Genomic DNA, 27,800 nt, shown 5'->3' with positions numbered 1-27,800 from the left:
TGCTTGGCTCCTCCCTCTGGGTGGAGCATCTCACAATGGGATGATGCAATTTTATCAGTCATGCAGTGACACTCAATGGCCCATTAACAGAAGATGTCTCCCCGGAGGGAGGATTGGTTGTGGAAGAGATCAAGAAACTGCCCAATTAACAGAAGATAACTGCCCCACCTCTAACAGATAGGAATAGAATACACACCCCCCAGCCACATCTTGCATTTGCAACCTAAGACATGGTGTTATTTATTTTGTAATGTCTGTGATGCCTATATACAGCTTAGAAAATGTTTATGACATGAAAAACATATATACTTTAACTGTTCAATTTGTAGGTCTCATGCTGTTGCATGTGTCAATCAATTTATCATCAGCAGAACTCAAGCTCTTATGTTGCACATAGATTCTTTTATTGAGGTGAGTGCGTTTTTGCTTGGAGGGGTAAGTCAAATAACATATCTAATTTATCAAGAGCTTTAAATGATGTTTTACAACCTCCACTACCCCTAAACTCCACATTGATGGCTTCCCATTCTTAGCTTCAGTCCCCATGGGTTGAAAGTCATTCTGCAGGCTTATGCTTAAATTAGTCTAAGCACTCTCCCAGCCCAAGGAAATACTGTTTTGAAAATGCTTCCTTTTCATAAACACAGGAAGCTCTTCTTGCATAGAGGTACTGGCAGCAGTCTGTCACATGTGTGATGGAGAATTCAGTACAGGGATCACCATGTCACTGAGTCTAGATTATGGGTCTCTCTGAATACTACTACTGAATGTGGATTAGAAGGATGATATTTTGGCTTTTCCAGGGTATTTTATTTGCTGCTGTTATGTTCGGAAGGCATTTTCTAGCTTCAGAACTTAATTAATGTTTAAGGAAAAAAAAATCAGGGAATAATGTTCTTGTTTCTAATGTACACATGACCAAAACACTGGGTAACAATACACATTAAAAGTCTGAAGAGTTCATTTGCTAGACCATATGTCTTTAGGAAATAATACAGTTTTCTGAGGTGTGGGGTAGGATGGTACAGAAGTACATGTTTGCATACTTTAGTTTGCCAATAATGTAAATTTTAATACAAGTTAAACTAGATGAATTGAGGCTTTTCTACTGGTATTACTTTCCAACAGAATCTTTTTGCACTGGCTGGTGATGAGGAGCCTGAAGTACGCAAAAATGTTTGTCGTGCTCTGGTAATGTTGCTAGAAGTTCGAATGGATCGCCTGCTTCCTCATATGATTAGTATAGTTGAGGTGAGTCTTATTTCTCCGATTGTATGCTGAAACATGTTTGGAATTGCAGAAATAATAGCAAAATAAAAGCATACCTCAGAATAAGTGTGTTACTTTTGTGCTTGCTTACTCTTTGTTTTCCATTTATGCTTGCCTACTCTTTGTTTTCCTTCAAGACTGAAGTTGCAAAAGTTTCTTTTTAGCTAATTGCCAACGTGACATTGTATTTGACAGTGCAAATGGCAGTTCTTCATTCTTCTTTAAGTTAATTGATCCTGAAATGGCCAGGATCAGCTATACCATGGAGCAGCCAGGCATTGCCTGACTACAAGTGAGATCATGTTAAAAATCTTCCTTCTGGTGCTGATGTTGTTACAGTTTACACATTGAAGCTGTCACCTTTTTTGGCTCTTTTGCCACAGCAAGGATAAGGAATGTAATTTTAAATATCTGAGATGCTCTTTGAGCTACTTACAAAGCTGCCTGCCATTGCATTCAGTTTTATAGGCGGGTGTCCTTGGATAGTTCCTTGATTATTCTAGATTAGTGCAGACTTGCCTACCAGAAGACCAATCAACTGGTACTTGTTTGCTCAACTGAGTTGTAATTTCCATGTTTCTGGGAAACACTGGCAGTTTCTAGATAGCCTTTATATACACTACTTGCTAGACTAGAAATAGAACAAAGATCAGAATCTTTCTCATGCACGTATAAGAAGAAATGGGTCATAATCCAGCGTCAAATTCCATAAGTGCCAAGTCCAGACAATATGAAGCAGGGTTTTTTTTTTTATGCTTCTGGACAAAGGCATTAGAGGGGCATAAAATTGAGGTGACTTGTAGTATTTGTCTAGTGTTGTCTGGAACTCCATGACACCAAGCCTGGCACATATCTTCTCATCTAACACAGGACAAGTAGGCATTGTTGTTACTTGAGATAGTTTGGGTTTTTTTCTTTTGTTTGGTCTGGTTTGGGGGTCTTTTTTGGAGAGAGAGAGAATAAAGCTTGTAAGATTATATTGTCAACAAGTGATAACTTCTCTGACTCTTCACCCTTCTGCAATCATAGAATCCTAGAATGGTTTGGGTTGGAAGGAACCTTAAAGATCATCTGGTTCCAACCCCTCTTCCATTACTGAAAGGTGCTCTACAATCTGCCTTCTTTTCTGAACAGGTTTCTGAACTGGTAAGAGACTAAACACTCCCAACTCTCTCAGTCTGTCTTTATGGCAGAGGTGCTTCAGCCCTCTGAGCATCTTTATGGCCTCTGCTGGACTTACTCCAGCAGCTCCACAAGAGCTCCTTATGTCCACAAGAGTGGAGTAGAGGACGAGAATCCCCCCACACCCCCTGCCCCTTGACCTGCTGGCCACACTGATTTGGCTGCAGCCTAGGTCACAGTTGGTTTCTGGGCTGCGAGTGTAGATTGCTAGCTCATGTTGAGCTTCTTGTCAACTACCCTTCCCAAGTCCTTCTCGGCAGGGCTGCTCCCAATGCATTCTCTGCCCGGCCTGTACTTGTGCTTGGGATTGCCCCAACCAGGTGCAGGACCTTGCACTTGGCCTTGCTGAACTTTATGAGGTTTGCACAGACCCACCTCTCGAGCCTGTACAGGTCCCTCTGGATGCCATTCCCTCCAGCGTGTCGACTGCACCAAACTTGGGGTTGTCAGCAAACAAATCAGTAAGGAACTTCTGGACTTTGCAGGTAGAAATTATGTCAGCAACCAGAAGATCAAAGAATGTATTCTCATTGTATCCCTTCTTTTTTTGGGAAACTTATTACTAGGCATCTTCTCTACAAAAGACAGCAGTAGTGAATTTTTTGTGAAGATCAGACTTCCCCTCCTTCCTCCACAGTTTTGGGACCACTGTGTACTGTTACTGATTTGCCCAGTTCTGTATACATACATATTGATATGTGACAGTGTAATATCTGAGAACTGACTATTTTTTATTCAAATGAGTCCGGTTTTGCCCTTTTGAAGCTTGAATACCTCCAAGCTGAATGTTTCTAATAGTGGCTGCTCTAACTGAAGGAATTCTTAAAAAGAAAGAAACTGGTATCCGCACAGTAAGGTTTTTTATGCTTATGGAGAATTACTTTTAAGTAGTTAAGAATATTAATAATTTGGTAGTGCTTCTAAGACAGAAGGTCTTGGCCAGTGTCGTGCTTTTAAACTAGACAGGTTTAATATTAACTGTTTTGCCAAGTTCCTGGAGGAACAGGGGTGGTTGAATTTCAATTTCAGTGGGTTTTTTGAACATGTATTTCAAGGTGAGCAGAAGCAGATATGAATTTCTCTGTGGTTTTTTTTTTCTCCTTCCTTTGTCTGAGAACATGACAACAGGATATATCAGAAGTAGACTGACCTAATAGATTTCAGTTATTAGATTGCACTTTGTCCTGGTTTAAGAAGTGAGTTTTTTGGGATGCTGTGGTCAAACCAATAGGTGCTCAGATTTGAATATTGGCACCTGGTGTGGCCACTGAGGACATGGATACGCCTCTGAGAACACAGGGGGATAAAAGCAGAACTCCCAGGGGGAAGGTCTCTTGGGTTCAGTCTGTGAAATAGCTCAGACCTCCCCCACCCAGCTGCAGGCTGGGCGGGGGAGGGGAAGCCACGAGGCCTGAGTGAAGTAGGCCTGGGCCTTGGACAGAGAAGGGAGGTGAAGGCCCCTGCAGGATGGAAGGGTGGAGGAACCCTGAGAGACAGCGGGCAGCCTCCCCCCCCCCGCCACCCGAGGGAGAGAGAGAGGGAGCCTGTGCCTGTGCTGGTGCCACCTTGAAATTTGATATCATGGCCTGGCTGAGAAGGAGAAAGGGGGGGTGCAGTGAGAAGGTGCCCGGCAGGGCCAGCGTCGGAGTTCTGGACAGCCAGAGCCTGATATTTTAACCCTTTTCTTAGATGATAGAAACCTTACAAATGCTGATCCTCCTGGAGCTAAATGAAGAGAGAGATAGAGGTGGAATAGCAGGAAATGAGCAAGTGCGATGCAAGTTTGTGCAAGTGAAAGATGTCCAAGATAAGTTGAGAAGAATCCTAGGTGGGAGGAGATGATGGAGTGGCCTTTGGCTGGACTTTTCTTGTATAGCCATTGACTGAACCATTTTTCCTGTGACACAGAGACTGCATTTAGGGGGAGGCAATGGCTTGGAGCCAAGAGAGTGCAGTGATGTGATGTGAAGGAGTGCGTGAACAGAGACGACGGGTGAGGAGGGTGGTGGTGCCCTCAATTTTCAGTGAAGAAGATCTCTGTTCTTGAGATCCCTCAGCCCCAGGGGGTGAAATTTGGGACGGACAGGTGTCCCAAAAGTGAGAGACTGTGCTCTTTTTGGAACTGGGCAAAGCACCCTTAAAAAGAAAACTCTAGAAGCAGCTCTGGTCCATGCGCAGTGGTGAGAGCACTGCTCATAGAAGGAAGATGTCATGATGGCAAATGTTCTCTGGGCGGTGACATGTGTGACATGGAAACACATGAGGTTTCAACTGTGTTTCCAGGAGAAGCCCATGGTGCAAGACGGACTCCTCTCTTCTTGATGAACTGAGAATTGATTATCTGAAGGGTGGTGATAGACTGAGAGTTAGTGATCTGAGGGGTGGTAACTGAATTGAGAATCCAAGGTTTTATCCTACTGTGATGTATTGAGAATTTGGTGGGAGGAGAAAGAATGTTTTTAGAAGGTTTTCATTCTGAGTTCTGTGTGTGTTTCTTTTTAAATATAATTGTAAGTTAATAAAATTTTTTTCCCCTTTATTCCTAAGTTGGAGCCTGCTTTGCTCTATTCCTGGTCACATCTCACAGCAGACACTAGAGAAAATATATTTTCACGGAGACGCTGGCATTGCACCAGTGTCAAACCATGACACACTTGTATATTCGTATAGCATATTTAGCCAGGCATGTGGTGCCTAAGATCTTTTTTAATAGAAGTCCTGACTTTTTATTTTGCAATGCATAATGAGATTACTTGAATGGTGTTGATAATATGAAGTTATAAGAGAGAAACTCAGCTTGTTGCTAAAGATATAAGATTGTTTGCATCCTGTTGCTTTCAGATCGACATCTTTTACTGCTCAAAGGATTTTTCTTGATGCATTGTGCATCATTCTTTTCTTGATGGTTTGACATAGCAAGACTAACACAACACTGTTACAGAGTATGCAAACCAGTTCTGAATAATGTTCCTATGATATTTTGTAATTTTTTGTCAGGAAGCAACTATTTCCATTGCCTAAAGTCACTTTTTTAGCTTATCATTAAAAGTACTCAATAAAGTATGGCACAAGAATACTAAAAAAAAACCTGAAAGCCTTCAAATACTCTTCCCATACATTGCTTTGATACTAGTATCACTGTTTTTACTATGGGGGCCTAAAAGAAATATGGGGAAGGATTCTATCAGTGTGTGTAGTGACAGAACAAGGGACAATGTTTTTAAACTGTTAGAGAACAGGGTTAGTTGGATATTAGGAAGAAATTCTTCCCTGTGAGGGTGGTGAGGCCCTGGCACAGGTTGCCCAGCAATGTTGTGGCTGCCCCATCCCTGGAAGTGTTCAAGGCCAGGTTAGATGGGGCTTTGAGTAACCTGGTCTAGTGAAAGATGTTTCTGTCCATGGTGGTGGATTGGAACTGGATAATCTTTATGGTCCTTTCTAACTGTAGTGGGGTGACAGCCTTTATCCCAATATCGTGTGTTGTGTCTGGCATGTGTGCCTTTCTTCCCCTCCCCCGCCGTCTTGCCGCGGCAGGGCGGGGAGGGGGGGGGTGAGGGTGACCGGGCACCTTGGCTTTTGCTTTTGCTGACTGGCTGCTGCTGCTTAGCTTGCTGGCTGCTGCTGCTTTTGCTTGCTTGCTGCTGCTGCTTAGCTTGGCTTGCTTGCTTTTTGCACTCTTCTTTTCTTTTTTTCCTTCCCTCTTTCTTACCCTCTCCTGAAGATAATGTACCGGCTCCGGACCGGACCTGGGACATCCAGGACCCCCCGGAGTCTGCGAGAGAAGATCAGCACCCTCCACAACACTGCCTGGTTTTTTTTTCTTTTCTTGTGTTGGGGAATGTTCCTTTGTTACTTGTTATTAAATAGGTTTTATTTTCCACTTTTCTCCTCCTAGGAATTCCTTCCCGAACCCGGTATTGGGGGAGGGGTGGTTGGAGGTTTGTTTTTAGGGGACTCCCTTTCGGAGATTTCCCCTAATTTGTCCTAAACCAGGACACTAACCCAAACCATTCTATGATTTCCAGTCTGTGTATATGGCTCTTATACCACTGAGTGTAAGTAGCCTTTTCAATCTACTGCTATCTAACTTCATGGAGCATATATTATTATACGTGCTTAAAGACAAAATGACAGTGTGAGGAGAACCTTCAAACAGACATTACTTTTTGTCATTCTGGTTTTGTCTTTGTGGCAAATAACTGAATACAACAAAAGTGTTGATTTTTAAGCCCTCTGGGGAAAAATGCCAAATCACCTCAGTTGTATTAATTAACCTTGCTTGCAATGGTGTCCTGGGGTGACTTTATGATGCTGGTATCCCCATCATCTGTTTTCTTGCCCAGAAATGGGTCTTATAGCTTTAAGCTAGGCCCAGAGAGAGAGAGAAGGTGAAGCGGGGGGAGAAGCAGCATGCAGTTTGCAGACAAATGGATAGGACATTTTTCAAATTTTCCAAGCTGTATTCTGTTCATAACTCAGAATAGAGCAGTATTTTTGTTGCCATCAGTTCTTAATTTAGTACATTTCATAGAATCACAGAATGGTTTGGATTGGAAAGGACCTTAAAAATCATCTAGTTCCAACCTCCCCCACATGGGCAAGAACATCTTCTGCTAGACGAGGTTAGTTGAAGCCCCATCCAGACTGGTCTTGAACACTGCCAGAAATGGGGAGAGGAGTCCATAACCTCTTTGGGCAACCTGTGTCAGGCCCTCACCACCCTCACAGTAAAGAATTTCTTCAAATATATAATCTAAACCTACCCTCCTTCAGCATAATACCATTCCTCCTGTTCTTATCGCTCTATGCCCTTGTAGAAAGTCCTTCTCCAGCTCTCTTGGAGCCCCTTCAAGTACTGGAAGGTGCTAGAAGGTCTCGAATCCTTCACTTCTCCAGTTTGAATAGCCCCAACTCTCTCTGCCTGTCTTTATAGAAGAGAAGCTCCAGCCCTCTGAGCATCTTTGTGGCCTCCCCTGGGCTTGCTCCAACAGGTCCATGTCTTTCTTGTGTTGGGACCCCAGTGCTGGACACAGTTTTTCAGGTGGGGTCTCAGGAGAGCGGAATAGAAGGGGAGAATCCCTTCTCTCCACTTTCTGCCCATGCTGCTTTGGATGCAGCCCTGTAGGAATGCAGTTCTGTAGAAAGGGATATGTTTGTTGCAAATCTTGCATCCCTGAAATGCATAAGGATACTATAGGTTGCCCCATTCTATTTAATTTTGAGAACAAAATGGTATTCTGAAGGAGAATTAATTTTCTTCATTTTAAATCAATGTGTGATGAAAGGTAGCTGCATGGACTTCCATGAAGCTTCTAAAATGAGTGGAAGGACCAACTGTTTCAGAAATGAGCTGGCATGGAAGAATGCAAAAATTACTGTTTTGGAAGTTGCAAGCACTTTCTCTAAATTGCTTTGGAAGTCATGTACAAGAAACTGATGTAGCCATGGTATATTTAGCCTTTCTGCTTATGCCGGTATTTGATTATTTTTTGTTTAAGGGGGTTTAAATTTTAACAGCAAGCTTAAAGATTTGACACTGAATCTCTGAATTACCATTCATACATGGGAAAAGTGAGTCTTTTTTTTCCCCTGTTATGAGTTCTACTTAATTGCATCCTGTCAGATAATCAGTATTTGAAAGAGAGGCTTTTTTATGGTACTGGATATAAAAAGTATTTCCATCTTACTAAGTGTGTAATTGTACTCTTTTATTCAAAAGAAGAAGGGGGGCAGCGGTAAAATAATTTTTAAATCCCCCCACTATTCTCAGGAAACTGTTTATTATCTTGGGTCTCTGTCTATAGTTTCTTGGTAATAATGTTCTCACTTAAACTGGGAAAAAACTTAGAATCTGAATCATCTAGCATTGAGAAATAAGTCTCAGCTTATTCTCACTATAGCCTTAAGTAGTCTTTTATATCTGTTTCTTCCCATTGCCCAAAAGAAACAAAATTACTCTGGGAGCATAGTTTATTTTTGCAAACACACTTTGCAATGTTGATAGCTTCTTCACTTAAAACTTATACAAGATTGTGGTTTTTTTTTTGTGTAGTATATGCTTCAAAGGACCCAGGACCAAGATGAAAATGTTGCTTTGGAGGCTTGTGAGTTTTGGCTGACTTTGGCTGAACAGCCAATTTGTAAAGATGTATTATGTCGGCATCTTGCTAAGTAAGTATTAAGAATTAGAACTAGTAATTTTGAAATAGTCATCCTTAAACTTCAGTTAACTTTTTCCTGGTTACTCTTTTGGAGACTGTATCTAGCTTACTGTATGCTTGGGAGGAGTTTCTTCTAGCTAGTTCTTGTACATACTAAAAATGGCTGTATCATAGAGGTTACTGAAAAGACTGAGGATTTCAGACTTGACTCCTGAGGCAACCTAAACTGTGTCACTGGTGCTTTATCTCAAGCTTAACATCCTGTTAAGTATCAGATGGAGGCAAAGGTATACTAACATGTGCTCTAGCTTAAACAAACATTTCCATGTGACATTACCTATAATATCTGGTGTACCATGAACATGTTTTCTTGACAACTGCTATTGTAAGCATTTCTGTGCAATACTTCTATGTGAATAGTCATGCCAGGGGTTTCCCATCTTTATGAAGGCATAACAAAATGACAAGATCATTTAGATTTAGGAATCAATTTCATATCAATTGCCAGGGCAATTTAAGCTTGAAAGCATCTATAATGTGTTTTTCCTGCTTCTTCAGACTGACAGTAGTTTTTTAAGCTTCAAAAACTTTATTGTAAGTTTCAAAAATTATCATAAGCTTTAAAATGTAGGTCCTTGATTGAACGGGAATTGAACACCCATGCTTGAGATTTAAACATCTGCACGTCTTCAACTGTGCTAATAACTTGTTTCCAGACTAAAGACTTTTTCAGCAGGAAACAGATTCTTCAGTGTTCCCAGTAAATGAAGACCCAATTTTTGATATATGCATGGAAGGTTTTTGAAAACACTAACGCAGTTCTGTTTGTGATTCTGCTCTTCCAGTGAAAGTGTGGAGAGTAGAGATGCATTATTTTCAGCAAAAATGACCATTTTAGATGTAAAGCAATTTTTTAAAAAAGGGAGGGACTTTTCAAATTTTAGTTTTCATAAGCATTTAGAAAACAGAATGGAGATTAAAGCAGCTGCTGTAGCAGTACAGGAATAGGAATTGAAAACAGAAGAACCAATGTTATGAGAAATCACTTTTGAGTTTTAAAGTGTTTTTACTTAAATCCTACTCTTATAGCTAAAAATACAAAAGAATGATTACACAGTTGTTGATTCTACCTATTTCCTTCCCAACACACATATTAATACTAGTCACCTTCTCAGTATAAATTGTAAACCTCTTCTGTCCTACATGAACATTGGCATTACAACAGATTCATCCTTGGTTTTTGGGGTTTTTTTAAGAAGCTTTTAAATTTCTAGTAAAACAGATAAGAGTAACATTACATATCTCTTATCTTTCAGTGTAATTTTTGTTGAAAGCAACTTGTTTGTTGGCGAGTCTTTTTGATTAGGGAGCTATATAAATTTGACAATACTTGATTATAACCTTAGAGGTTTTTTTATATTAGATTAAGTGGGACAAGATCTTCTAGAAACCTGTTTAATATCTTGTTCCATTTTGCTCCTGTAGGTTTTTTTATAAAATATATACCTCCTGCATACTTCATGAAGTATGCTGCAGAAATGCCAAATAATGGGTGTTAATCTGAATAGTGTTCTTTCATTGAAAGTTCAGAAGGTAATTGTTGTGAAGAAGTGCTTTCAGCTTCTCAGACTCACCATCAAAGGTACTGGCAAAAAGCAAGTTTTAATATGTTTTTGTGAAAGTGTGACTTTACAGAGTTTGATGGCAAGGCTCACTCTATTACTACATAGAAGAAGCATACATAGGAAAATTGGATTAGAATTAATTTAGAATGATTTGTATGGAGACCAGGAATGCAAAAGGGGGTAAGGGTGCAAAGGATATGGATACAAAAGATAAGGGTGCAGAAGACTTTAGCAGCACTTAATCATTGACTAATTTAACATTTAAAAAGTTATTCAGTAGGATTTATTACAGTTATAACAGTGACCAAATTATAGATTCACTCTAAAAAACATTCATACCATAATCAATTTACACATGCACAGGTAAACTCATGTCTACACCTATTTCTATGTGTGTAAATGTACCTATCAAAAACTCCCCTCAGGTTCAGTGAAATACGTCCATTTCCTTTGCGTTTCCTAACAGGCAAGGGTTGCACCTGGAGGAGCATGTAAATGGGGGGAAATATCAGCCTAGGCCTCATCATCAGTGATGGTCCTTTGAGTATCACAAACTTAAGGGTTTGCGAGCTCTGAGAGACCCCACTCAGAGGGACGTGCTGACTCAGCCCACTGCAGTCCAGGAGAGCTCAAAGAGCCTCACTGACCCAAGTTGGTAATTACTGGGCTTTTTTCCTAGAAAGTCCAGTAACAATGGTACCATTCCACTTGGGCTGTGATTAATTTTAAAAAGGTTTTGTAACAATGGTACCACTTCACTTGGGCTATGAATCAGGTAAATTATTTACCAAGGCTAACAAAGATAACTGCATATCCTTGTTCTTCACTTTGGTCAGGCAGATGATGTTCCTGTCATGGTCAGTGTTGTTCCCACCTATATCATGCAAGAGCTCCTGGCACAGTCAGAGACACTTCAGTGCCCAAGTGGTACGGTCAAGCTCAGCTGGTTCAGTCAAGATTTGTCCAGAGTTTCTGAGGTCATAGGGCAGGCGCAAGGATGGGGGGGATGCACCACCACAATACCCCCATGACTAAAATCAATCTCTCTTGCTCCACAGAGCAGTGGTGTGGTTGCCTCTTGCCACTGTACCTATACACAGGTTAATGCCATGTTCCAGTTGTAATTTGAGGGAAATTTTTGTTTAGTTCATATTGCCATTGAGATGCATGACTATTATTGCTGGTCTGAATACCTTCAGAAACAATACTCCTCGGCTGCAGAATATAGAGAGACTGAGTCTGTTGCTGTTGCTTGGTCAGTCCATGGTGATTTCAGTATTAACTTGAGTTGGCATGTAATACATACATTTATTTTTACGGATTAATTTTTGTAGTGAATGTGTTTATATGTGAAATACTTGACTTTTTTTTCCCTAGTCCTTTTTTTTTTTTTTGCTGTACAACATTACCATAGGAGACCCATGGCCATAACCAGTTTAATAACTAAGCAAAGTTCTAATAAAGACTAATGACGACTAATGTCAAGATCTCTTCAATGTCAGGGACTTGTCTTAAGGAGTGATACTTGAAGTAATCACAAAAGGATAGGAGGGCTCGATGTAGTTAGACTTCCATCCTTAAGAGTAGTGAGGTAGAGTTTTCAGCCACAGGTAAGTAAAGTGGCAAATGGTATACAGGAGAGCCAACATAATAACTTGTTTATCCAGCATATTTTGGAAGTGTGAATTCTTACTGAAAAGCTTTTGACTTAATTTCTGAAAGGTACTTCAAAATAGATTTCATAATGTGGAAGAATATCCTATTTTTAAAGTGTAAAACTCAGTTGTGCCATTTGGCTACATCTAGTTAAAAATAAACACTTTTTCAGATTACAAAGTATTAATGAACTGCATGAAATGGAGTATGGTTAACGTGCTGACTTGTTATTAGGCTAAGTTTTTGTCTGGGTTTTTTTGTGTTGGTTTTATTTTGTTGTTGGGGGGGTGGAAGTGTGGTTACAGCCAAAATTATGGACCAGCTAACTGAAAACCAGCTTGCTTTATTTATGTGTTATTTTGACATAGAGTCATAGAATCTCTTAAGTTGGAAGGGACCCATAAGGATCATCAAGTCCAACTCCCTGCTGCTTGCAGGACTATCTAACACTAAATCATATGACTAAGAGTGTTGTCCAGATGCTCCTTGAACTCTTGTCAGGCTTGGTGTCATGACCACTTCTCTAGGGAGCTTGTTCCAGTAACTTGACCACCCTCTCAGTGAAGAACCTTTTCCTAATGTCCCGTCTGAACTTGCCCTGATGTGGCTTCATTCCATACCCTTGGGTCCTGTCACTGGTCACTAGACAGAGGAGATCAGCACCTCCCCCTCCACTGGCTCCCTTGAGGAAGTTGTAGATTGCAATGAGGTCACCCCTCAGCCTTCTCTTCTCCAGGCTGAACAGACCAAGTGACCTCAGCCACTCCTCATAAGTCTTGCCCTTGCGACCCTTCACCATCTTCTTTGGATGCTCTCTAATAGCTTTATATCTTTCTTATACTGTGGTGCCCAAAACTGCACACAGCACTCAAGATGAGGCTGCACCAGTGCAGAGCAGAGTGGAACAATCACCTCCCTTGCCCAGCTGTTGATGCTGTGCCTAATGCACCTCAGGATATGGTTGGCCCTTCTGGCTGCCAGGGCACTGCTGACTCACATTCAACCTGCCATGGACCAGAACCCCCAGGTCCCTTTCTGTAGTGCTGCTCTCCAGCCTCTTGTTCTCCTGTTTGTCTGTACATCCAGGGTTGCCCCATCCCAGGTGCAGAATCCAGCGCTTTTCTTTGTGAAACTCCATATGGTTGGTGATTGCCCAGCCCTCTCATTTGTCTGTCTCTGCAGGGTGCTTCTGCCTCCAGGGAGTCCACAGCTCCTCCTACTTTAGTATCATCAGCAAACTTACTTAATGTACATTTGATTCCTGCTTCCAGATAATTTATTAAAGCATTAAAGAGCACTGGCCCTAAAATTGAACCCTGGGGAATCAACGGATAACCAGTTTCCAGTCTGATGTGACCCCATTTACTATAAGCCTTTGAGCCTGACCTGTCAGCCAGTTGTTCACTCAATCTATTATAAACATTTCTAGCTGTATGCTGGACATTTTGTGCAGAAGGATACTGTGAGAAACAGTATTGAAAGCTTTGCTAAAAATCAAAAAATCCTCACATCTATTGGTGTCCCTTTGTCAGCTAGATGGGTGACCTTGTAAAAGGAAACTAAGTTGGTTAAGCAGGACTTTCCTCTCAAGAACCCATGCTGGCTGTGACCAATGACTGCATTGTCTCTCAAGTGTTTTTCAATAAGTCCCAGAATAAATTTCCCCATAATTTTACCAGGTGCTGAAGTGAGACTGACAGGCCTGTAGTTACCAGGGTCTTCCTTCTTGACATGTATCAATATTTCTTTGTAGACTGATACCTGTGCTGGTAAATGGTATGAAATATTCAGAGATTGATATTATTCTGTTAAAGGTAAGCATTCCTTTCTTTTATACTCAGTACGAATATCTGGTTATCTTCTGACTTGTAAATCAGAATGGTTGAGCTGGTAGACCAGATCTGGTCTGCCATCTGTTCTATAGAGATTTAGTTTTCTGGGGCAAGGTGTGCTGTTCCAAAAACTGAATGCGACTGCTGCCATGTTTGTTGGAAAATAATCTGTGGGTTTTCCTGCTTTGCTCCTCTCCCCTTCCACCAAATTTTGGCAGAGCTGGGATACTTTTACCCATGAATTACTGCAGCAAAGCAGCCTATAAAGAAATTATCAGCATTAATTTTAATGCCCTTCTAGCTTGAACTACACAGCTTTTTCCATCACAACATTTTAGAATGTGTCTGTGTACTAGAATTTCTCTATATCTTCTTCTTTCTAATTCCTTCCCATCAAGAGTAATTTCTTAACAAGAAGAGTACTTTGTGCTTTTCTGTGAGATTACCTCTGTTGCTTCTGTTTTCCCAAAATTTTTCTGGTAAATACTGTATCACAATGCAGGAACAATGGCATTTTTAGTTAGCTAGGCAGCACAAGTGGGATGTGAATTTCTCACGTTTATAAAATATTGAACTAAAATTTGCACTACATTCTTAACTTCCTTGAGCAATATAGTTGCACTGGTTTATCTGATAAAATTTTTTGACAGGGGGATGTTGAAGAAGATGAAGCTATTCCAGATAGTGAACAGGACATAAGACCTCGTTTTCATCGTTCGCGGACAGTAGCTCAGCCACATGAAGAAGATCGTATTGAAGATGATGATGACGATGATGACGACAATGATCTTGATGATGACGATACTATTTCTGACTGGAATTTGAGTATGTCAAAGTAATGTGTAAAATGTTTTAAAATATAGCTACTTGCATAATACAAGAACCACAGTAAACAGAGGAGTTTTTGTATAAGAATACTGAGGATTTGCTTTTGAATAGAAAATGAACTATCTGCTGATATAATTGGTGTTTTGGGCAGAAGGGAGTCTTTCAGGTGATGTTTTTACTATATAACTATTGAAAAATCTAGCCACCTCTAAACTTATTTTGAATATGGCCAATAGAGCTGCAAACATCTACTAGATGCAATTCAACAGAAGCTTTGGATTCTGCATTTTAATTCTACAAGGTAATAAAAAACATGTATTACTGTTTACTTTAGTAAAAGTCGTTGTAGTGGGTTGACCTTGGCTGGATGCCAGGTGCCCGCCAAGCCACTCTATCACTCCCTTTACCAGCTGGACAGGGGAGAGAAAATGGAAAACAACTAGTAGGTTGAGATAAGGCAGTTTACTAAAGCAAAAGTGAAAGTTAATGTGCACACAAAGAAAGAGGAAAACAAAATAGGTTTATTTTCTCTTTCCCATCAGTGACCGATGTTCAGCACCTTCCCAGAAGCAGGGCTTCAGCACTCCTAGGGGCTCCTCCGGAAGGCAAACATAAGTAATGAATGCCATCCCCTTCCTCCTCCCTTCCTTAGCTTTTATATCTGAGCTGACATCATATGGTATGGTATATCCCTTTGGTCAGTTTGGGTCAGCTGACCTGGCTGTGTCCCCTCCCAGGATCTTGCCCATCCCTACCCTACTGATGGGGGATGGAATATTGAGACAGTGCTGATGCTATGCCAGCACTGCTCAGCAGTAACCAAAACACTGGTGTGTAAACAACACTTTACCAGCTCCAAATGCAAAGCACAGTGCTGTGAGGGCTGCTATGGGGAAATGAACTCCAGCTCAGCCAGATCCAATGCAATCTTACACATTGTTCTTAGCTTAATAATGCTTTCTTTTAGTTCAGTCTTCCCTCTATATCTGGTTTGTGTTTGACTTTTTTCTTCCTCCTGTATGCTACTACTGACCACTATTACCAGTAGTTCAGACGTAGTACAGATGAATGTGCCTTGAAGCTTACGGATAGAACAATTTTGAGGCATACCTAAATTTTAAAATAATACTAATACTGATAATACTGTTATTATTATTATTATTTAGAAGACAAAAAGGACACATATATTTTCCTTTGTAAAGTATCTTTTTTATAGTTTTAAATTCATAATGCTATTCTTGTAGTCATTGTGTGTAGAGATTGCAGAATTAAATCAATATTCCTGGAAAACATAACTGAAATGACAGAGGGTGCTCTGTGGTCCACAGTTTTGGTAAAGAAGATGAGGAAACCTAAGCTCTCTAGGAAAGAGAGAGAACAGAACAGTTTAAAAATCTGTTTTGAAGTATGTTATCTGTAATTGACAGAATTTGGATTATCTGAAATTCAGAACTGTATGCCCTATTTCTTATCCAGTGTTCTATATTTGACTTCCAATTTGAACAGAGAGGAAATGTCAGCACAGCCTGACACAGCAGCATTGGTTAGTAATGAGACCTGGTAACTAAATATGGTCCACCTTTTTTTCCTCTAGTAGAAAGCTGAAACAGTCTAAGCTGAAGCAGCAGGTGCTGGTCTTGGGGAGTCTGTGGTGTTTATTATTGTTTTTTAGTGGAGATCTGCTCTGAGTTGAGGGCTCATGTTTGGTTTTATTCAAACCTGTTGGACATCATCTAGAAGCAGAGTAAAAAAAATTTGTATTTATTATCTATTCTTGTTGTTGCTACCTCCCAACTGAAAAAATGTCTGTGTCTTGCTTGAGCCCACTAGCAGTTTAGATCCAGTTTAGGAATTTTGCATGTTACATTTGCTATGTATATTTTGCCGGATTGCCTGTATTGTATATACTTTTGTTTCAGTTGAATCAAAGAACTGAGATCATAATATGCTGGGAAAAAATACTGTATAAATTCTGTAATATGAGCATTCTTTATAAATCCATCTTAGCATTATTTTTCTAGACATGTCAGCCCTACAGCAGAAAATCAGAGTAAGGATTTTTTATTAATGTTTTGAAGCTGTTCTTTTATGAGCTTTTGTGTGCTAAAATATGAGTTTAAAAACTTTCAAACAAATTTCAAAGTAGTGTTCTTTGAATAGGTGCATCACAGAATTAGGAGTTAGAGCAAAAGTCAGTAAATTTCTTTCAGTCTCTAGAGATTGATGATTTTGACTTTTTTTTGCTCTTAGACATAGGTCATGTTCGAATATTTTCTTTTTAATCACTTGCTAGTGTTTTTTGGCTATTTATCCTTAATGTCTTTAGTATGTTGCATTCATGTCACAGACCTTCCCTCTTTTGTAGTGTTACACCATCCTGAAATTATGTAGTGTATATAATGTTGCAATATAATGGCGTGGTTCCTGTCTATTGGCGATGGAGAGAGGCGGGGAGACTGAGTGGTGGTGGTCAGAATCCAAATTTATTGTGGACTACATATGCTTATATACTATTCTAGGAAGGCTAGTAATTTTTTACTACAATGACTGGGTTAATCATCACATAAACAAACTTATACATTTTGCAACATCTCTTGTTTGTAGAACTTGATTCGATCTTCTCTCTTGATTCAGTCTTCTTGCTCTGTTTGTTCTTGCCAAGACATCCTAATTATCAAACTCTCTTATGCTAATCAGGTCCAAAGTACATCACCTGTCAGTGAGTCTTTTAATATTCCTAGTGTATAAGTCCTTTTAGTGGCTATAAAAATGCTGCAAAAATGGCGCTCTAAAAGCTATGGCTTTGTACCAGAGCACAATGGATCCCTGTGTATTGTAATGAAATTAAAGTATCTTTCCTCCTGATACCCTGGTGATGCCTAAAGAGGTTGACCTAGAACAGAGGCTAGGCAGAGTTAAAGAATAAAGTAGGTATTTATTAAAAGGCCTTAATGGATACACCTTGGGCGCAGTACAAGAGCCTGGCCAGGGCTACATCCAAGATGGTCACAAGAGGGACGACCAGTCATGAGTTTTCACAGTTGTAGAAGTTTTGGTTCATTTATATTGGGGTTAATTGTCCAATTACAGCTTCAGGTTATGAAGTCACATCCTCCTGCTTTGCTCTCTTCAATTCACCATTGTTTATGCTTTTTGTGCCCGAAGCTGCAATGGTGTCTTTGGTTCTCAGTCTGGAAAAGGATTGTTTTGTCTTACTAAACTGTGAAGAGAACTTACTAACACTTAATATGAAGTTCAGAGTTACACACTAAGGCAGTACAGAATCTGAAAAATATGAAAGATAATCACTGGCAGCTCAAAGTTAAAATGAGGATCATACTTTTTAACTACAACTGCTTGTATAATAAGAAGATTAACATTGTTAATTCCCCTCAGGAAATGTTCTGCTGCTGCTCTAGATGTCCTGGCTAATGTATTTCGTGATGAACTTCTGCCACACATCTTGCCCCTTTTGAAGGAATTGCTTTTCCATCCTGAATGGGTAGTTAAAGAATCTGGTATTCTTGTTCTTGGAGCAATTGCTGAAGGTAAGGCAACAGTGCATATCAGGTTACTGAATTTTTATTGGTTTTAAAGCAGTTCTGGGTTTCCTTCTAGATGAATTTACTCGTGCAAGCAAGTATACATCCTTAGCTGTTTGGTTTTGTTTTTAAGTGATTAATCTCTGGTTGATGACTGCAGTTACTTGTTTAATTTTTCATTTTCAAATCTGTGCATTTTTTGAGGCTTCGATAACTTAGATAATTTCTTTTATTCCTCCCCTTTTTAACACTGTAGCATATATTTCTTGGTCTCTCATGAAATACTACCTTGATTTGATGCAACAGGAATATTTACATTTCATTCAGTGTTTTCAGAAATGGAGAAGACAAGTCCCATGACTTCACTGCCCTGAGCTGCTTTTTGTGGATGGCTCTCTGATTTAAATGTGTTAACTTCCATTTCTTTGTATTTGCTTACAGTCTTGGCTTTTTGCCTATATTTCCATAATCTCTGTCCATTTTGGAAATTGAAGGAATATGTTTGGGTCCATGCCTGGATTATCTATCTTTTCCTACAGTGCCTAGTGAACATATATTTTCTTTGTTGCTAGAAAGCATTTTGTTGGTTTTGATTTCAAGTCAAGCAAGGTAAAAGTTAGTACTTCTTGCAAATCTTAGTGTATTACTGCCCTTGCTGACTCGAAGTGTGCAGCTTTTATTGTTGGTCAGTATTTGTGTTATATTAGGAGAAAACAAGAAGAAAATTAAATTTTTAAAGAAATCTTTTTTAATGGTATGGTGATTAGTTATCAAGGCCTAATCTTTCTCTGCTTGTTGTCTTGGTCACTCTGAGTAGACTGGCATAAGACTTCCAAGCTTTGTAAGCCAATTTTATTTGGATGTTCTTGCTATACTCCCTTTAATAAAGCAGAATTTATGGCGATTGGAGAAGCACTGAAGTAGAAATGTAGTTGGAATGAATGTAAATTCAATTGAGGATTTTAATTACTGTTTATGGTGTGGTTTCATTTTAGGACTTAACATAAATTAGGTAGACTTGCTTTGTATATTGGTAAAATGTATTACTACATGATAGAGGAAGAAAATATATCCCTTCTAGGAAATAACAAAAAGCTCTATTATGTTTTCTAATTCTCATACTGTAATACCTATATTTTTCCTTCTAGGTTGCATGCAGGGTATGATTCCATATCTTCCTGAACTGATCCCTCACCTTATTCAGTGCCTCTCTAATAAAAAGGCTCTTGTGCGCTCCATCACTTGCTGGACTCTTAGTCGCTATGCACACTGGGTAGTTAGTCAACCCCCAGACACATACTTGAAGCCATTAATGACCGAGTTGCTAAAGCGCATTCTGGATAGCAACAAGAGAGTACAAGAAGCTGCTTGCAGGTGAGCCAAAGCTTAAACAAAAAGTACCATCCATGACACTGCTTTTTCAAGGGAAAATATTTTAATGCCTTAATTGATTATTCTATAACTCCATTTCTAGCTCCTAATGTATTTTTTTTTTCCTTTTAAATTGGGGCGGGTTCAGCTTCTTCTGAAATCATCACAACTGAGTTGTGGTAAAACAAAACCAGATAATTGGTCTTTCTCTTGTCCAGTTTGTTTTTAGAATATATGAAAAGCAAACTAAGCAATCTATTGCTGTAAAAAGAAATTATCTGTATGTCACACCTGTTTATTTTCAGTATTTGAAATTTCATTGACCAGGAATCTGGCTTTTATAGGCCTATGAGCAAGGTCAATACCGGAAAACTATCCTATCATTGCATTAGCAATGTTTATATTTAGCTCAGGATTACCAAAAAATTTGGGTTACAACTATTTCAAGGGATATTCCCTTTCTCTTGAAAGGAGATCCTTGAAGGTAAGATTCCCTTCTGTCCCTTGTCTGCTGATATTTAAAAAAAAAAAAAGAATGGACACACCATTAATGGAATGGGTATGCCACTTGTCCAGGAAGCTCAGCAAATAAAGCTTTTACATGTCAGTTTGTGTAGGGGAGGAGTGCACAGCAGACTGCCAAGAAAGTTTCTTCATAAAGCAGGATTAGATCTGCAACATGTATCCATAGAAAGTTTTTTACCAGAATATTTTTAAATTTTGCTTATCACAGTTTGAGCTGAATCTTTGTGTTTAATCAAAATAGATTGAGTTTGTCTCAATAATACCATTGTGAAAACATATCTTGGATGAATTTAAAGACTAAATACAGTTCTATGTTTAAACAGGAATGGGTAGTTTAGGGCATTTTGGGGTGGTCTTGTTTTGTTTTTACAAGATACTGACTGACCTATTTGGGTTGGGTTTTTTTGTCCATCAGTGCCTTTGCTACTCTAGAAGAGGAGGCTTGTACAGAGCTTGTTCCTTATCTTGCATATATACTTGACACTTTGGTCTTCGCATTTAGTAAATATCAGCATAAAAACCTGCTCATTCTTTATGATGCTATAGGAACTCTAGCAGATTCTGTAGGACATCATCTAAATAAACCTGTGAGTATACTTTATGTTCTGTAGAAATGCTCATCATATATTGAAAAACTAGTTGAGTGGCTTTTGTAGTGTGCTTTATATGTTTTTAAACAAAAATCCTGGATTCAATAATAATAAATATTTGCATGTAATATACATAGACTGTATGTAATTTTCACACTACGTAAATACTCCCCATTTTGAATAAATAATTGTGTGTTTGGTGGCTTGTAAAATGTACTTCTCATTATTGTGACTTTTTTTCTTACTCTCAAAATTTTTCAGCTCAAAGGAGATATATATAGATATATATAGATATGAAATGGGATTTTAAAGAAATTGGTAGAATGTGTGTGCTAATTTCTAACTTTTTTGTTGTTTGTAACCACTTTCAGTATAGTTAAACTGCTCTGAGTGTCTTTCCAATGCATCAAAGCACATCATCATTAGAGATTGCTTTATCTAAGAGTGGGATAGATGTGCATTTTATATCTAAAAACACAGAATCCTTTGAGTAAATCACAGAGAGCACAGGCAAGTGTAGTGGGATTTTCGTAGTATACATGTTCATTAATAGGATATACATATATGTCACATGCATGCTGTTGAAATTTGGTTTATTTCTCTATAGTGCTTCACATGGCATAGACAAACTAGAATAAAACAATTTGGGTTGTTGCCATGGCATTTTATTTGCCATTTAAGACTCCACACTATCAAAGGACATATTTTCCAATCTCTCTCTGGCCCTGGCCAGCTTGACTTTTGACAGCACCAGGAGGAAGCTTAATGGGAGCTCCTGGTAATGGTGGGACTTTCTTCAGTTGCTTAAAATATTGTATCTTTGGACATAGCATTAGCTGGCAGCATCTGTTGTCTCTTTGGATACTTTCTGGGAGCAACAGTACTACAGGGATGCCTTGCTTAATGTCCTTGTGACTGTGACAGCAGTGGCCGAGAAGATGCAACATTTTATACAGAATTGGTAAGTGCGCATTTCTGGAGGGATAGAAAATTACTTTCTTCATGGATGAGTAATTGAATGAGGAACAGGTTTCAGGAACTTCTGGGGATAGAGTTTGTAGCATCAGGGCAATGGAAGATGATTGAGAAAAGGAGGTGGCAGATGCACAGCTAGATGGTATTGCTGGTAAAAACATTTTCTGTAGCCCCTGAGTCAATCCTATAGATATGTAACAACCCAGGCAGCTATTAAAAGTTGCTAGACTGAAGCCAGACCTGGAAGAAAATATTTGTTTTGCAAAGGTACTTATGTGCCTCAGCAAAAAATCTTAAGACATAAAATTTAAGTTCTAATATTCAACTACTATATATTTCAACAAAGGTTGAATTACACTATATAATTTTTTTCTCCTGGAAAGGTAGAATATATAAATTTTCTATCTTTGAAATAAACTAGTATGCAATTAAATGCTTCAGTAGCTGATGCATTTTCATCTTAAACAGGAATATATTCAGATGCTGATGCCTCCATTAATCCAGAAGTGGAACATGTTGAAGGATGAAGACAAAGATCTCTTCCCTTTATTGGAGGTAAATGTTAAAATTTGGGTATGTGTCTTTTGGGAATTGCCTCTTCTACTAAGGATGTTCCTACTAGGAAGTGTGACTATAAATGCTGTCAGTGTTAGGTATTTCCCATTACGGAGAAAATATTATGACAATAGTGAGAAATTTTTTTAACTGAGGAAATGTTATTAAGTTTAGCAAAAAACTTTTAGAATTATTTTTTTCCCTGCCATTCTTGGGTGTTTTCTTTGGGATTCTTTGTTTTTAAAAAATTGTTCCATCCCTGTTGTTCTTGCCTTTTCTCCCTGCTTTCCCTTCGTCCCTTCATTAAAAAAATTACCAACAAGCTGAAGGTATGAACCAGACAATGTAGTCTGTTCTCTGTACTTTCCAAGTGTGAAGCAGGAAAACACTTCTAGAGAAATTAGTTTCATAACTCTTGGGTAATGTTAGGGCTTGTACATTGTCAGCATAGTGAAGTTTAGTGTAAATGCTAGCTGAATTATAGTAATTGTCTTCATATGAACTGTCTTGGCACCTTGAAGAAGATGCTGTTCCTGAGAAATTTTCTCAACTGACATACATAGGAGAGAATAACAATAAATAAATGGTCGCCTTGGCTCAGCTAATCAGTACTACCTTTCCAGGTTGTTTTTACTTAAACAGTTACTTGTGGGTATACTTTAAATGCTTTTCATTTACTACACACAAGTAAAGGGTACTTGAGGGAGATGAAGAAAGTTAGTGTCTCTCTCAGTTTTTTTCCTTCTTCTTTATTTTATTCCAGTGCCTGTCATCAGTTGCTACTGCCTTGCAATCTGGATTTCTTCCATACTGTGAGCCTGTGTACCAGCGTTGTGTCAATCTGGTGCAGAAGACTCTTGCACAAGCCATGGTATTTTTCTATTGCTATTCCAATGTTTTCAGAATATCTCCTTAAACCAATGTATTAACTATGTAAAGTTAGGGGTTTGCAGGGAGATTTGTAGTATTAATTATTGAATATTTAAATGAAGCTGCAGTTCTGAAACTTAATTGTTTGTTTGTTTTTACTTTTATGCATGCCCCTGAGAAAATCTAATACTCATTTTGAAAATGCGTAATTATTTGTTGCAGTTGCACAATGCTCAGCCAGACCAATATGAGGCTCCAGATAAAGATTTCATGATTGTAGCTCTTGATTTACTCAGTGGTTTAGCTGAAGGACTTGGAGGCAACATTGAACAGCTAGTGGCTTGCAGCAATATCCTGACACTAATGTACCAATGTATGCAGGTGAGATGAGTAATCTGTTTAATCCAAGAATTTCATTTCTAAAGAGAATCAGAAACATTTCTAGAATTGTCAGGTTTTTTTTCTTCCTCTCTTTAGGATAAAATGCCTGAGGTGCGGCAGAGTTCTTTTGCATTGTTAGGTGATCTGACAAAGGCGTGTTTTCAGCATGTTAAGCCTTGCATCGGTATGTTTCTTTTGCATATTAAATAATTAATTTGTTTTACAAACTGATAGGAGGATGGTTTAGCCATTGTTAAGTTCCCTTTTCTGTGGGTTACCTTGTCATGGTGTAGATTTTAGTTTTCCTTTATCAGCAAGGGTCTGTAGTCTTTTCTCCTTTAAACTGTGTGTTTTAAGACGTGTTGTTCTTTTTGTAGACAGTGCAAAAATTCATCTTGTTGCTTGATTTTTATAATGTAACATGCTTCCTGTTTTGCTGGAATACAGAAAAACATATGTACTTACACTTCAATTAGAACAGCTGCTTTGTAGGTTTTTTACTCTACTAGAATCTATGAATACTTGGATAGGCTTGGAATTTTAATTTTAGTGAAATATTAGTAATAAAGATAGATTATAACGTCTGTCATTTTAATCAAAGCTGGGATTTGCTTTCTAGGCTTCATTTTTGTTGGCTGTTGGAGTTTTTGGGGGGGCTTGGTGTTGTGTTTGGTGGGTTTTTGTTTTTGTTGCTGAAGGGGGTGTTTGTTTTGGGGAGAGGTGTTTGGTAATTTTTTTTTTTTTTTAGCACAGCTGAATACATAGCTATCCGGGTGTGCTTTTCTTTCCCTACTCCCGGGAAGGGGATAAAAAAGGTTTCTAGAGTTACATCAATGTAAAATCTATTAGAAATATTTTTAAATCATAGTTTGAAAGAATTTACATTGATCTGCTTAGGTTGTATCATCCAGATTAATCTGATATATAGCAAAAATACAGCTCTTGTTAATTCAAGTGTAATGCTTTACAAGAATTTAAATACACTTATATGATTTTTTTTTTAAACTCCCTCTCCTTGTGATCTTACAATAATAGAACAAGATGGTTGCTTGTATTGTGTGATGAGATTTTAAAATGTTCTTTCTAGCTGATTTCATGCCCATTTTGGGAACAAACCTAAACCCTGAATTCATTTCTGTGTGTAACAATGCCACCTGGGCGATTGGAGAAATCTCCATCCAAATGGGTAAGATTTTTTTTCTTTGAATATTTGCATATTTAGAATGGTTTGTTTGGGTTGTTGATTGTTTTTTATTTCTAGTGATGCTTTCATGTTAAAATTTTAAATTCAGTTTTCCATTCTTGTCTTTGACAGGAAGTTCAATGTACCAGATCTAAATAGATTATATATATTAATGGTCATTTTCTTCTGAATGTTTTTTCTTTTGGCTGTTTCAGGTATAGAGATGCAGCATTATATTCCAATGGTGTTGCACCAGCTTGTAGAAATAATTAACAGACCCAACACACCAAAGACATTGTTAGAGAACACAGGTATCCAAAAACTGAATCATTTATGGTTAAGGGAATTAATTTTTTTCTACAATGATTTTAAAAAAATGAATAGAACTTATTTTATTGCTATATGTTTGGCTTTTATAAGCAAAAACAACTGTTTTGGAGAAACTCTTACAAGTCTCAGTCTTGCAGAAAAACATCTATCATATATCTAGATTATTAGAGTTATTGCTTTCTCATCTTTATAGCAGTTTATATTTATTTATCATCTATTTAAGTATTCTTCCAATTTTATTTATGTATACAATATGACAGATGTATGCAGTAACACTTAAAGACTTTGTGGCTTTACACTGATTTTAATATATGCATGTCCTTTCATGTGTACTGTATGTACATGTCTAGTGTCTGAAACAAATGTAATTGGCATATATATAAAAAATAATGAACTCTTTGAATTTACAATAATGCACTTTTTAAAAAATATTACTTTGTAGTAATATGCACAAAAATCTAGATCTGTGATGGCAGTTTTACCACAACATAACTGAAATTATGTATAATTTCTATTACCTGGTTACTTAATGACAAATTTCTAAAAAGAAGTCTTAACACTGGCAAGTATGTTTCTATGTTCTGGCCAGCTGCTTTGCCTTCCAAAATGGAAGCAGTCCCCAAATGCCTTATTGAACTGAAATTTCTGAGGCTTGGTTTTTTGCATTTATACAGGGCATGTTCTAGTATAAGGAACACCTTCCATACTTCAGCAAAACTTTATTAACAATTTAACAGGTTTCAGGTTTACTATTTTACTAATTGAGAATATTTTGATTTTTTTCTGTTTGAAAACTGTCTTGTAAGAAAAATGATAGCTTAGTCATTATACTGAACATAATTGAAAATGATGCAAATTCAGTGCTAGTTACATTTGGGCTTGAGCTAAGTATGAGATAAATTGGGATTTCTTTCTATGCATATTTTTCCTTCAGTATTCTCCACATCCCATCCCCTCATTTAGTATGGAAGGTGAACTTGAAGGAAAAATTGCCTAGTTGTCTGGCATATTGTAGGTACTGCTTTTTGAAAAGATAATTTTCATGCTAATTGCTTGTTATGAAATGCACCATGGAATAGTATAGCAATATAAATTTTCTTACCCCTTGCCCCCAACCCCATTTGTCTGTATTGATGGATATGTAATATCTGTATCTGAGAAACATCCAGTACCTAAAAGTTTGCTTCCATCACTGGTAGAGAATTTTTTTAGGCATCCAAACACTGACTTTTTTTAGTATCTTAATAGTTACTTTAAATGCAGATGCAAAGCTGTAAATAAATGTTGAGTGTGGTGTAATGATAACTTTCTTGTGGGATATTGTGCTACAAGCCATTGGTATGTGCAAGAGTATTAATGTTTTCTACTGTAGGTTGTTATGTAATGAGCTATGAAAACACTTCTGTTATAGAAACATATGAGATCAGTTCAAGTAAAATAGTTGCATAGAAAATAATGAGTACATGCCAAAAAGTTACCCTTTGACAGAAATTACTATTCCTCATACAGACTCTAGATGTGAGAATTTACAGATAAACCTTAGAAGTGCACTTTCATTCGAAAGTATCACTTCAAATGCAGTTTTGAGTTAGATCTGCTAAAAATTTGAAATCAGTTAATGTCTGGGCAAAATAGTACATTACCAGTGAGATGTAGCTTTCATGGAATGGGTACATTTAAAACTTCTGGTGTATCCTACACTAAACTTTTATTAGAGAAAGCATCATCTGCTTTATTGCATGTTTCATGAAACTGTTCACAAACGCCTGTTAATTAGTGTTGCATAGTATGTCCCTTGAACATAGGTTTCTTTGCTTCATATAAATCTGCTGGATTTTAGTATTATTCATGTATTTTGCTTCAAGTAATCCTGATACATTATTTCCCACCTTCTCTTTTTTCTGAAGATTAATCTTTTGTGAGTTGAGCAAACACCATTAAAACACACTTTCATGATGATATTATCTTCAGTCTGGCCCTCAGAACAAAGGACCACAATACCTAATCATTCAGAGAAGCAGTTTTACTTTTTTTGTCTTTATGCTTTTGTATAAAAAGTCAGATTATTAAACAACTTTTATGAGGAAGTTTTTCTAAACAGGAAAAATATTTGGATTCAAAAATTAATTTTATCCAGTCACTTGCTATGAGCTAGCAACCACTTTAATTTTTCTACAAGATTATGAAGAAAGCAAATATTTGGGTCTCTTTGAGAGTGTTTAATCTATTTAGTGTTTATTAGATAGACCACAATGTATTCCATGTAAAAGTGTTTATAAATGTATTTTTACTGATAGTAGGCCTATCAAAATCTTGAATTCTAAATACTGAAAAAATAAAATATTTAGGACTACTTGATACTAAAACCAAAAATGGTTAATTCCTTTCTATCAATAGTATCCATAATAGTACTTTTTATTAAAAACTTTTAAGTGTATAGTAGGTAAATTTACTGTAAGAGGTGATTCTGAAGAGACCAGAATGACTACTTACATCAGAAAGCCTTTGTATTTCAAATTGTGTTTTTTGGTGTTCTCTCATTTACTTCTTTAATTTTTCTTTTACCCTGGAGACTATACCATATATGTTGCTGCCTCTTATTCAAGGGGTTGTAATAAACAGCACTGGTGAAATCTTATGTTTACTATCATATACAGATTCTGTTGGCTTCTGTTTCTGAGTTATTTGTTGTTTTTTCTTTATTTTTTCTCCTCCCCCCTCATTTGCTCATGTCTTGGTTGGCGTTTGGTGGTGTATAACCGTGATTGCATTACCTTAGCAATAACAATTGGTCGTCTTGGTTACGTTTGTCCTCAAGAGGTGGCCCCCATGCTACAGCAGTTTATAAGACCCTGGTGTGTATTATTCAAATTTTTTTTTAATTCATTTTTCTTCACTTTCTTTCTTTCTTCTATCTCACTTTTA

The 27,800-nt window shown here is 37.9% G+C and overlaps 1 protein-coding gene across 1 annotated transcript in view; it reads left to right on the top strand.

Annotated features, from left to right (window-relative positions):
- The window catches only part of LOC103823257 (transportin-1-like), a 153,202-nt gene that overhangs the window by 85,578 nt on the left and 39,824 nt on the right, over nt 1-27,800 (top strand). Inside the window, exons 7-21 of the mRNA XM_050986343.1 lie at nt 330-411; nt 1,129-1,251; nt 8,504-8,622; nt 13,647-13,707; nt 14,376-14,551; nt 17,950-18,101; nt 19,244-19,469; nt 20,407-20,578; nt 22,025-22,111; nt 22,875-22,982; nt 23,204-23,362; nt 23,459-23,546; nt 24,450-24,548; nt 24,761-24,856; nt 27,655-27,730. Of these exons, the coding sequence (XP_050842300.1) occupies nt 330-411; nt 1,129-1,251; nt 8,504-8,622; nt 13,647-13,707; nt 14,376-14,551; nt 17,950-18,101; nt 19,244-19,469; nt 20,407-20,578; nt 22,025-22,111; nt 22,875-22,982; nt 23,204-23,362; nt 23,459-23,546; nt 24,450-24,548; nt 24,761-24,856; nt 27,655-27,730 (1,824 nt within the window). The remainder of the gene's footprint in view (nt 1-329; nt 412-1,128; nt 1,252-8,503; nt 8,623-13,646; nt 13,708-14,375; nt 14,552-17,949; nt 18,102-19,243; nt 19,470-20,406; nt 20,579-22,024; nt 22,112-22,874; nt 22,983-23,203; nt 23,363-23,458; nt 23,547-24,449; nt 24,549-24,760; nt 24,857-27,654; nt 27,731-27,800) is intronic.

The sequence above is a fragment of the Serinus canaria genome, chromosome W (assembly GCF_022539315.1).
Source record: "Serinus canaria isolate serCan28SL12 chromosome W, serCan2020, whole genome shotgun sequence".
Lineage (NCBI taxonomy): Eukaryota > Metazoa > Chordata > Aves > Passeriformes > Fringillidae > Serinus > Serinus canaria.
This window is presented reverse-complemented; position numbering and strand designations above follow the sequence as displayed.